A 12,772-nucleotide genomic window follows, 5' to 3' on the forward strand; every position below is an offset into this window, starting at 1 on the left:
TTTCCCATTGGTATCCCAGGTAGACCCTTCTCACCCTGCTCAGAATGCATTAATTTAGGCCAGTAAAGTGTTATATCTGGTATTAAGGAAAATGCCAGTTGTAGTCGGTATAATAAAAAATTGGCTCTTTTTGAAAGCTATAATTTTGTTCTTTCTAGAAGATGGGACATAAAGGCAAACACCAAACAGCTCTAGAATGCCAATGATGGATTCAAGTAAATAATCCATTCCACAATACTGTGGTCTTTCAGGACTCATGAATTAAAGTCATGCTATGTAGATTCAACATGAGGATTAAAGTAGATCCCCTCTTAGGTGACATAACATTTTGATATGAAAGAGATATGTAGATTTAGTATATGGCTTGAAAGAGATGATTCTCTTTAAATAACATTAGACGATTTGAAAATAAGCAGGCTTGGAACAGGAATCAGGTCCCAGGTAATAATCTAGTAAGAGGTATCCTTGGATTTTTATAAATTTAAAACACGGAAACTAAAATCTCAGCATTTAGATATGTAAGGCTTTGTATAACTTTGAAAGCTGTTTTAAACCCATTCTTTTAAAAGTCCAGTAACTATTTAAGAAACACATGGTTTGCTAATTACCTTGTGACTGTTTCATTTGTGCATTTTATATATATATATATATATATATATATATATATATATCTTCACATTTTTTCAGAGGGGTTGGAAATGTTGATTATTTTCTGAGGGAACTGTTGTATCTGGAATTTGTTTAACATAAGAGTCAGCCATAAGGAAGGTACATAACATATAGTCATTTACTTCTAAATAAAGTAAATGTTTAATGTTTTTAATCTACTAAGCTTGTTTTATAGTTCCTTGTAGTTGCTTATGAGTAATGTTTTCACTTTTTGTAAAAACTATTTCATAAGAACTGAAGAAAGACTACTGGGGCACAGAATATAAATTTTTAAAATAAGTTTGGCAGTGTCTATAAAAGCAGAAAGCGACTTTATGTTTTCTGCAAATCAGTTACTTGCTCTGTCTTGGGAAGCCAGAGTCCTCATGCCAGTGTATAAACACAGCAAGCGATGGGAAGAGACCAATCAGCCACTGGCTCTCATTGATTCGTATATTGATAATCCAGTTTACCAGGTAAGAAGTTATAGGGCTTCCCTGGTGGCACAGTGGTTGAGAGTCCGCCTGCCGATGCAAGGGACGCGGGTTCGTGCCCCAGTCTGGGAGGATCCCACGTGCCACGGAGCGGCTGGGCCCGTGAGCCATGGCCGCTGAGCCTGCGCGTCCGGAGCCTGTGCTCCGCAACGGGAGAGGCCACAACGGTGAGAGGCCCGCGTACCGCAAAAAAAACAAAACAAACAAACAAACAAAAAAGAAGTTATATATACCTTTTACAGCAGGCACTTAATAATGCATATTTTAAGCGAATACTCTTGCATATTTAATCTAGGGTTTATATTTGAAAGTAAAAATATCCTCTCCTCAACATTTTTGTCATTTAAAAATACATTCATTCAATTAACAAGTATTCAGCTATCCGAGGGTCGTGAAGATCCTAAAATTAAAATAATTATAAAACCATTGTTTTTTCTTGTAGATGTGGACTCCAGAGCTTACGCTATCCAGATCATTGGATAATAGAATTTACCTAAAACATTTTCCCCTTTGAAATTAACATTTCTCCTACTAGCGGAGCATGATGTAGTTAAAAAGATTTGGTGTCTTGTTGCCCTGATTCTCTCAAAGACTTGTGGAAATGAGGTTACCTCTTTTGGTTTATTTCCTCATCCCCTCATTTACAAACAGTTGCATTGATTACATGCCTGTTTATGTACAGCCACTTTGCTAACATCCTTTACAAAATTATTGTAACAAAGTCATTTTACTCCTATTTTATGTAGGAAGAAATTGAGTCTCAGAGAGAGAGATGAATTATCCAGAACCACGTGCTTTAGTTGTGACAGGGTCAAGATGTGACTCTAATTCTGTCTGCCTTCAAAGCCTGTGCTCTCTACGTGATGCTTGGTAGTCCGTCTTAGTAAAGTTGGAATGGGTGATCTCTAAAATCCTGTAAAACATGAAAACTTATTCAGACCCACCACAGCTAGATGAAGAGTCCCTCTGAGATGCACCCATCGTTAGCCTGCCTCCATGGTGAACTTTCCTTGTAGACTATCTAGCTTACTGTAGGCCCAAAGTTTGGAACCCAGTACGTATTTGATGAATGGATGACCAAGAAATGCCGTGCTTCGAGATGGCTATTATTGACTACATTCCAGTCTCTAAGTGCAGTGAATTGAATGTGATATTAAAAACAAAACAAAACAAAGCTGTTTTTTACATTTTAAGTACAATACCCAAGTAAGCGGATGGAATAATCTTGGGAAAAGGTTATAAAATTACAATCTCCATTAAAAGGTAGACATTTGTAGTAAGAAATTGTATAGAACCATACTTTTTAAAAAAGATAAGAACGACCCTTGCTTTCACTGTACAAATGATAATGCACACATCTTGTTCATAATGTCCCAGAAACAAAATATCCAGCCATGGGGTAACAACGGTAAAGACCATAGCTACTTTTCAATTGTTCCGTTTCATTCTGATAGTCGCCCTTAAAACTGATAGCTTTCACGGGAATTTCCTGGCAGTCCAGTGGTTAAGGCTTGGTGCTTTCACTGCCAGGGAACTCCCGCAAGTCAAGCAGTGCAGGCAAAAAAAAAAAAACCTGATAGCTTTCCATAGTACATATATTTTAAAATCCAAGCCAAAGTCCACCTTTTAAGATATTGAAGCAAAAAGAATTAAACTATTTTTTCAAAATAAATTACAGAAATCTGAAAGAAGGTAAGAATATTTATCGTATTAGCAGTGTACACTAGAATATCAATTTATACTGTCATGTTATACGTGATCGCATTCCTTATGTAATTTTAATAGGTTCCAACTTCTAAGAGTATCTATATTGCAGTAAAGGATACATAACTAAATTTTATCAAAGTTTGATTGCATTCGTTGTCAATGAAAAAGACCAATGCACAGATGTTTGTAAGTTAGATAACTTAAATATTCCTTTGATGAAACAGAATAATGCCATTCGTACCTTCTGATGAGGGGGTCTGACTTTTACTCTAGTTGGATGAGACTGCCATTGAGAAAAGCTTTAGTTGTAAATTTAGAATAACTTAAGTCTGTTTCTATTCATTATATTTTCAGTTCATTCAACAAATACTGCTCTCTGTCTTGCCATGTGCTATGTTCTGGAGATGTAATGGTAGCAAATGGAGTAGACAGATTTCTGCCCTTCTGGAGCTTACACTCTAGTAGAGGCACTTGCTTTTTTTTTTCCAGTTTTATTTTATTATTATTATTTTTTACATCTCTATTGGAGTATAATTGCTTTACATTGGTGTGTTAGTTGCTGCTGTATAACAAAGTGAATCAGCTATATGCATACATATATCCCCATATCCCCACCCTCTTGCCTCTCCCTCCCACCCTCCCAATCCCACCCCTCTAGGTGGTCACAAAGCATCAAGCTGATTTCCCTGTGTTATGCGGCTGCTTGAGGCACTTTCATTAGGCAGAATTTTTAAAGGCAACGTAATGAATGACTTTTAGATCCTTCAGGTGGATTACCAGTTGAAAGCAACAACATTTCTATAAAAATATCAAAGCAATTCGAGTCCTGTCCAAATTATAACACTGATAATCTAAGGAACACCAACAATAAAAGAAAAAAAAAAACATCCTGGCAAAGATTGACTGTTGCTTTGAATTAAATGTGTGGTAATTTTTTTGAGGGAAGAAACATAATCTCTAGTTTACTTTCAGCATCAAAATTCTAGGACTTTTCCTTTCCTGAGTGACTCTTCCTTCCTTTTACTTTTCCTTTAGTTATATCAAAACTCCCAGATTTACTGTGATTTTTATTGTAACTTCAAGCCATATATCTATTGCATTTTGGTAGAATAGAACAATATTGGGGAAATATAAGCTTCCAAAGATTTTTTCTTGTTATTTCAAATGTATTTGAAAGCATCCTTAACTTAAGTAATCCTAATAAGGGTTATTTATCTATTTGCATAGAATCATACATTGTCACTCAATTAAGGACTTTTCTCTCATCTTAAGAAGTTTATTTATTTAATTCATTTAAGAAAAGGTTATGGGGTGCCTACTATGTGCTAGGCATTACTCTGGGGACATAGTATTAAACAAAACAAGCTAGAATTCTGCTATCATGGAGTTTATACTCCACTGGGAGATTCAGTAAATAAATATGTCAATAATGGTACAACATATGGTGCTAACGACTATAATCTTGGATTTAACTGTAATCTTGGGTGGCCATAATGTGATCAGTTAGTTTTCCAACTACATTTCATTATTTCATGAGAGCATAAATTTATATTCTCAAACTTGAATATTTTTTCTGCTAGCTATATTCTATTTTTGAAGAAAGCCTCTGAGTGGCATATGAGAAAACAGTCTAAAACGTGATTAACTAATAGAGTTTTCCTTTTTAAATGTAGAATTCCTTAATCTGATTCTTCAAGATTCTCTTTTTAAGAAAAGAAGAATCGTATTACTGATAATAATACCCTTGATCTCTTAATAATTGTGGTTATTAAATTTTCATGGTTTGTCTTGCCTCTTCGATACAAAAAAAAAAAGCTACTTACGGGGCTTCCCAGGTGGCGCAGTGGTTGAGAGTCCGCCTGCCGATGCAGGGGACACGGGTTCGTGCCCCGGTCCGGGAAGATCCCACATGCCACGGAGCGGCTGGGCCCGTGAGCCATGGCCGCTGAGCCTGCGCGTCTGGAGCCTGTGCTCCGCAACGGTAGAGGTCACGACAGCGAGAGGCCCGTGTACCGCAAAAAAAAAAAAAAAAAAAAAACTACTTAGGACCAAGAACTGTGTTTTAAGCCTCTTTTTGTTTCCATCAAACCCCAGCTTAGAAAATTAAGAATAATAAATGCTCAGCCAACAGTTTTTTATTTACTTATGAAATAAAAGGGGCAAAACAGCTACAGATTATTGCTCATCATAAATAAAAACAATCAAAATATTTGTTCATCCTGATATTTTGTAATGAGTAAATAGCCATCACTTTTTACTGTTGAGTTATAATCTAAAAGAAGGTAAGTCTATGTTTGTGTGTCCAACCTTACTCATGTAATAATTCTCTATACACCAGAGTCACTGTCATCGAAAAACCACTCTCTTCTTATTCCTCTTTTCTTACATGTTTTATTGCCATCTTATTTTCAGGGACTCCCGAAAGCCTCGCTGAGAAGGAGAGACAGCTCATGGGGATGATCAATCAGCTAACCAGTCTGCGAGAGCAGCTGTTGGCTGCCCATGATGAGCAGAAAAAACTGGCTGCATCTCAGATCGAGAAACAGCGGCAGCAAATGGAGCTGGCCAAGCAGCAGCAAGAACAGGTGAGTAAGAACTAGAGAACACAGTCAGGTTCCTCAGGTATTGTTCTGCCTGAAGCATACAGGTCACTCTCGGAGGCAAACAGAGATCAGTAAAAGCTTCTCCCCCCTGCCCTGCCTGAGTAAATAAAACGGCGAAACACCAAAGCGAGCAAAAAACTCATCTGAAAAAGCTTATTAACTATTTTAGTGGTACATAACTTGGAAGTGATTATAATCGAGGTGAAATTCACGAGCACGGTACCAAAAAGAACCGTGGAGAGTCAAGAGACCATTTCCAGTCAGGGACATTAGGAAAGATTTCATTCAATGTGTTTGGTGTGAACTTGGAAGGCTAGGTAGGATTCAACAAGTGAAGTCAATTTCCAATCATGGGGCAAGAAGTTTGGTTAGGAGGCTACTATGATCATCTAAATAAGGTGTGAGACTCTAAACCAGATAGGGTAGTGACCATGGAGAAAGAGAAAGAAGGGATAAATAGGTGGAAGAATTATGGTCAGTTGAATTTTTTAAGTGGGCTAAAGAGAGAGGAAAAGCGTTGAGCCAGGGTAACAGGGAAGGTCAAGAGGAGGGCAGATTTGGAAAAGCAGGTGGTTTTATTATGCGGAATTAGAGCGGTCGTCAGGTTGTCCATCTGAAAGTATGTGAGAGAATAGAAATATCAATTCACAGTTTGGAAGAGAGGGCTGAGCCTCGTTTCCTAGATTATCTACATAGAGATGGTAGTTTAAACCACTGGAGACAGTCGGTTTCATTCATTTATTCAAAAAATAGTAATCAAGTGCTTGTGTGCCAGGCACTGTGCTAACTACTGAAGTTACCTCAATTAACCAGAAAGACAAAGCCCCTAATTTCTAGTGGAAAGAGAGACAATTAACAAAGGAAAAGAAAAATTACCAAAATAACTTCAGAGAGTGATAAGTAATTTGAAAACATGTACTGAGAGTAATTTAACAAATATTGATTAATATGACAAGTTTGGGTTGCCATCTTAGCTTGGGTGGTTGGATCTGCCAGTTAAGCTCAGATCTAAATGACCTATGAGAGGCAGTGGTATTAATATCTAGGGCCAAGGTGTTTCATGCAGAGGAATGACAGGTTTATGGGCCTTAAATGAGAGTAGTGGCGATATCATGAGAAAATGGAAAGGAATTAAGGGAAGAGAGATCCTTGGGAGATGCTGGCATATAGCCGGTAGGGAGAGGAAAATGAACATATCCAGAAGCAAGAAGCTACTAGAGTAGTCATTTAGATTCTCATTGTCAGCCTTTAAACATGGGGCTTCTCTGGAGCTTTAGTAGCAGAAATCAGATAATAAGAATTGACATGTAGAAGAACAATGCATAGTGGGGAAATGGAGGTAATGCATAAGAAGTATTACTTAAAAGAGGCTTGGTAGTCATGGGAAGGAAAGACAGAAGGTGTCATAGGGTGAGCTTACATATAAAGATGGCACATCTTTTCTAGGACTAACTTAGTTTACCATTCCATGTTCTGGGTTTAGTGCACTCACCGTCTTAAGTGGAGGAGGACTGTTATTTAGTCAAGGGTACTTTTGTATCTACACAAATACTGCAAAACCTTCTAGACAGCTGTCAAAGTGTAAACTAGCAGAGTTGAAAGAGGTGGAGAAACATTCAGATTACATTTGAGGAGCCCTCCTTTCCTTCTGTTTACTTTTCTCTACTTGATGGTTCATCTCTGCTTGAAAGATGATATTTTTATTTTTAATGAAATGTGTCACCATCTTCCTTAAGTATATATTTAGCCTGTTATTGGAGATAACCCTTATTCCTCTTGCTCTACCCGTACGATGAAACAGCTCAGAATGATTGCCCATGACAGTCTAGAAGAACACCACTCTTTTCTTGTTCATAACCCTCAATACTTTCAGACATCTGAATTCAGAAGATCCTAGGAGCCTCTGAAACTGGAACTCAGATGGGGATATTTCTTTGTAGAGAATCCATACTTCGATGGGCCTGAGGGCATGCTTGTCCTAAAAAATCTGAGCAATTACTAATGGAGAGCAAGGTTCCTTACTTTCTCTTTCACACTCTGACCCATCCTCAAATATCATCAACGGATTCTAGAATTTTCTACTTACTCTGCCATTCTCCTTAGAACTTCAGAAATCCTTAGGTTCTTCCAGAAATTCTCCGCTGTATTGGAGCGATGCCAGGCAATGCTGCCTATACAGCCTGAGAGAAGATCCCTCCTGAGAGCTACTGGCCAGGTTCCTGGAGCCCGTTCTGCTCTCCCAGATCCTCTCTGCCGTGCAGCATCAGCACTCTGTAGTCACTGATCTTTTCATCGGGACACAGGGATATTTCTGAAGGACATTTAGTATTTATTCCTTAAGATTCAGGTTAGGTTTCTCTCACCTTTAGAACTCCTTTTCTGACCCTACTCCCAACACTCCCTAGTCAGTACACTGTGTGTGTCCCTACTCTGTGCTCCGTCCCACATTCATCTTTTCAACAACTTTCTGTTGAGCACCCATTTGATGCCAGCTTCTGTTTTAGTTAATAGGTTACAGCAAGGAATAAAACAGACCAAAATACCTCATGTATTGAGTTCTAGTTGGGAAGAGATAGATAATAAATAAGTAAAATATATGTTGAAAATGAAGCAGAAAAATAGGGATGAGGGTGCCAGGTAGAGAGATAGGCTCTTTTAAAATGACTGCTCAGGGCTTCCCTGGTGGCGCAGTAGTTAAGAATCTGCTTGCCAATGCAGGGGACACGGGTTCGAGCCCTGGTCCAGGAAGATCCCACATGCTGTGGAACAACTAAGCCTGTGTGCCACAACTACTGAAGCCTGCATGCCTAGAGCCCATGCTCAGCAACAAGAGAAGCCACCGCAATGAGAAGCCCACGCACTGCAACAAAGGGTAGCCCCCGCTCGCCACAACTAGAGAAAGCCCATGCGCAGCAATGAAGACCAAACGCAGCCAAAAAAAAAGACTGCTCAGGGAAGGCCTCATTGATAGGGTAACAGCTGAGCAGAGACTTGTAGGAGGTGAGGGAGTGACCAATGCAGTTATCTAGGAAAAGAGTGTTCCAGATGGAGGGGAAAGCAAGTGCAAAGGCCCAGAGGCAGGAGTACCCTTGGTGTGTTCAGCAGACAGGAAAGCGGAGTGGCGAAGGGAAGAGAGAGAGATGACATCAGAGAGATAACAGGAGGCCAGCTCATACAGGGCCTTGCAGGCATCATATGGAAACTGGCTTTTACTCTGAGCGAGACAGAGGGTTTTGAAAAGAGGAATAACACAACACAACTTATATTTTAAAAGGATCTCTCTTGGTGCTGGTTTATAGTAGGCTGCAGGGAGCGAGGGCAGAGGCAGAAAGAGCAGATAGGACGCTATCACAGCAATCCAGGCAAGAGGCAGCAGTGACTTAGAACAGGAGCAAGTGTGGAGGGCTATGAGGTGGTTAGTTTCTTAATGAAATCTTAAGGCACTTATAAAAGGATTTAAATATCGGCTGAAATATTGATATGTGGGAGGAAAGACCGGACTTAAGGAAGAGAGTGGTATTTCGTTTTCTACCTTTTCCTTTCTGACTTTTCTTCAGAGAGAGAAAAAGGAATTTCTTTAGGCTGTATTCCTAAGATAAAACAAAAGCATTAAAATAATTATAATTGTACCAGCATACATAGGGGAAATAAAAAGTTCATTGTGCAGCCACGTAGATCCAACCTCATCATATAGGTTCTTTACTTTCATTCATAGTAATGGACTCTGCATAAATTTTTTCCTGAATTTTTTGCTTTCTGATACAGAGGTTAAGGGATATACCTTCCTAATGAAAATGATAGTGACCATAGCATTGAGAATAAGAATTAGAGCGTATTTATAAGGCAGCTATAAGTTTCATGAGGAGAGAAGTTACATTCTTGTGAGAAGGTTTCCTGCCCTATCTCATGAAGTGTTTAGAATTTTCTTCTTGTCTCTTCCCTCATGCACTCTTCATCAAGTGTTCACTCTGTACTCCTTTTGCATCAGGCTTTGCGCAAATGGTGAGAGCAAAATCTACGTGACCCCTAACTTCACCGTATTTATGAATTTCTACCTAGGAGACAGAAACCTGTTAATTAAAGCAAAAACAAAAATAAATATAACATCATAGCATGTGGTATAGTATCAAGTAGGTAGAGGATGTTATGACAGCGAAAAACAGGGGGCAGTTGTGCTCGTCTGGCTTAACACTTAGGATGACCACACTGAGGGCTAATTCCTGAGTTTAGTTTTGAATCTGTTGAATTTGTAGTGCCTTTGAGAATGTTGTTGGATAAATGGGTCTAAAGCTTAAAGCAAAGATCCAGGCTAGAGAAACAAATTTGTAATCACTTGGCATACGTGTGGATGTAGGTATAGAGGGAAAGGAATAGAGTCTAAAGTGAGCCTACAACATTGTGTGATGGGAGAGAGCCATTGACAGTAACTGAGAAGAATCAGACTCAGAGGTAGGAGCAAAACAGGGAAAATGTGATGTCATGGAAGCCAAGGGAGAAAGTCCAGGATCAAGGGAAAGCGCTTGAGTATTGAATTCTGATGAAAAGTCAAGCAGTGAGGACGAGAAAACACTTCAGAATTTAAAAAATTGGAAGTGACTGGTGACTTTATTAAGAATCCTGTCAGTAGAGACCAGAATTGAATGTGTTGAGGACTCGGCAGTCAGTTTGTGAGAGGCAGAAATGACAGTGTTTACCAAGACACAAAAGCATACCAGAACCTCACTAAGGAATAGAGCATCTTACAGTACCTTGTCCTGCTCTGAACTCTTTGGCACACCCTCCTGTTTGTGAAATATTCTCTTTCTTTTCCAAGGGCTGAAAATGTCAGAGGTAAGTACCTCCTTAACATACTGCCAGGAAGAGGGATTTTTGAAACTCCAGCATTTCACACTGGATTGGACCACTGTTGTTGTGTCTTAGGCTTCGTTTTCCAAAAGAAGCATAACTGTCCCTAAGTCTAAATATCTTGTCTGATCCTACTTAAGGATGACTTGCTGGTCCTGTAGGGGCGCAGGCACATCTATCTTCGTAAGCTTAATCAGTGTCAAATCAAACTTTGAGACACAGAACATTGGTAATCTCCCCCTGGGACTGTAATATACTCTTAACTTTTTCATGTGCCGTTTCTCCGCAGATTGCAAGACAACAGCAGCAGCTTCTGCAGCAACAACACAAAATCAATTTGCTTCAGCAACAGATCCAGGTCAGAAACCATAATTTCATACGGACTTCCAATTAAGAAATAGATTTTGTTTCTCATTTTCAGGTGACCTGACTGAAATGAGCTCCAAAATAAAAGTTACTTTCAGCCTAATCATGACGTGTCACCCACGAGCCATGAGAACCTTGCACACGGTGGCCCCGTCACGGGCCCGACTGTGTCGCGATGTTTTAGGGGAGGCAAGCTGATGGTAACTTTTATCCTACACGGAAAGGAAATTATTGTAGAGAAATGTTTCATTTTCTCTATTCTTTAACGTTTAATATGTGCCTGGAAATGTTCTTAATGGGGGAGGTGCAGGGGAACCAAAGCAGAAAGGTTTTCAGTTAGACGTCGGTGGCAGGGAGAACGTTTTACAGTAGGCTCGAGAGCCACGTGTGATCAAGGTGGAAGTGAGGGAGGGTAACGATTTGGTGTTCAAGTCGAATTTCACCCTTCATACTGCGTGGAGAAACGAAGACTGAGGGCTCTATAACCTCCATATTTTTCTTCTGTGGAAATTTGCAATGATGAGAAGCAAAGCTGCCAGGGATAGCCTGTCTCCACCACTTGCTTGTGGCATGCGTTTTGCCAAAATTTGTTTCCCTTTCTGAAAATTCCCTCTCTGAAAGCGCTCATTTCGTAGAGTGTTTAGGAGGATTTAATAAAATCATGGACGGAGAGCTTTAGCGTAGTGTCAAGGCACATAGTAAGTACTCAATACATACTTGCTATGACTAGCAAGAAGAGGAAACTAGTTCATGGAGCAATGACTCTGACCTTATGGGACATCATCCATCGGAAATCAACTGTTAGATCTGCAGTCAGCTTATCTGGGGAGAAATTCATCATTCTCTTGAAGCAGTATCTTGAGAATCCAATATATTTTATTAAGTGTAAATATAAATGACAGAAGCAAACATGTCAAAATTATTTCATCCACATGTTTATCATGTTTAGACTTATTTGCCAAAAAAGTTTATCCCATTTTATCTAGCTGGGTCAGCTACACTTAATTTCTTTACTGTGGGTTATATAGCCCAGTCAAGGTTTACTCATTCTTATTCTACCTGAGATTTTAATGAGCACAGTTTCAGTGAGACAGAGAAACATCAGTGAAATGTTCCAGCCAAGACTCTGTGCCTTCCTTAATTACGAACAGCATATTTCTAATGTGATATTATCTGTCTGTCCATACCTGGAGTGTGCTTATTCATTCAATGGTTTAAAACTGTTTTTCGGGTTTCATGTTTAGCCTAAGCATGCTGCCTTTGAATGTAATTTTAGTTGATGGTACGAGGTTATCTACACTTAAAATGTTTTTGATTATTGAAAACCAAAGATAATAGAATTATTATGGCAATTTCTCATTATAAATAAGATACAATTCCATAATGAGTGGTGTGGTCCTTTGCAAGTCACTTCGTTTCACTGTGATTTGATGAGGGTACCAATGGTTTTAAGTGCTTATAATTTTTATGAGATTGAGATAGTCTTTTGTTACATAGAATTGCAAAAATGTATGTAAACCCGTATTATAAATATGTAGAAGGCTCAATCAGCTGTGTTTTCTGACCATATAAATTGTGCAACACCTTCAGCGTTCATAATGTGGATTTAAAGCTCTGTCATAATAACAAAATGTTGAAATTGGAGGATTTCTTGCTCCAGAGCATGGAGCATTGTACTTTATAAGGCAGAGCATTTTTTAAATGAAGTACCTTAAACTATTCTAGAAATGACATGACTATAGAAACTGTATTCCAGCGAGCTGGAGCCAAGTTTAATCACTTGCCCAAGATCACATGACTAGTTATAGGTAGAACCAGGATCAGAAGCAAAGTTTTCTGACTGTTAGTTGAAATTCTGCTGAGTATGAGAATTTTAAAAGCTTAGAATTTCTATTTGATCAAAATGTTATGCTGCTGGCCTCCACTAGTTCACAGGGTAGACCAGAAAAAATCCAGTAGTCCCTAAAGGAAATAATGTCACACTGACAGTAATTTGGGGGAAACATTAAAAGATGCTGAGATACTATATCTGTGTATTTGTCCTCTTTTCTAGTGTTAGCACAGATAAATGATAACGACGGAGTCAAAACCCATCACGCTATTATTTTT

At 38.9% G+C, this 12,772-nt stretch overlaps 1 protein-coding gene across 3 annotated transcripts in view; it reads left to right on the forward strand.

Moving 5' to 3' along the window:
• The window catches only part of SOX5 (SRY-box transcription factor 5), a 401,670-nt gene that overhangs the window by 185,765 nt on the left and 203,133 nt on the right, over window positions 1-12,772 (forward strand). For all 3 annotated transcript variants that reach the window (XM_065886530.1, XM_065886528.1, XM_065886531.1), the window contains 2 exons: window positions 5,262-5,434; window positions 10,587-10,655. In XM_065886530.1, coding sequence (XP_065742602.1) covers window positions 5,262-5,434; window positions 10,587-10,655 — 242 coding nt within the window. The remainder of the gene's footprint in view (window positions 1-5,261; window positions 5,435-10,586; window positions 10,656-12,772) is intronic.

The sequence above is a fragment of the Phocoena phocoena genome, chromosome 11, assembly GCF_963924675.1.
Source record: "Phocoena phocoena chromosome 11, mPhoPho1.1, whole genome shotgun sequence".
In the NCBI taxonomy this organism is placed as follows: Eukaryota; Metazoa; Chordata; class Mammalia; order Artiodactyla; family Phocoenidae; genus Phocoena; species Phocoena phocoena.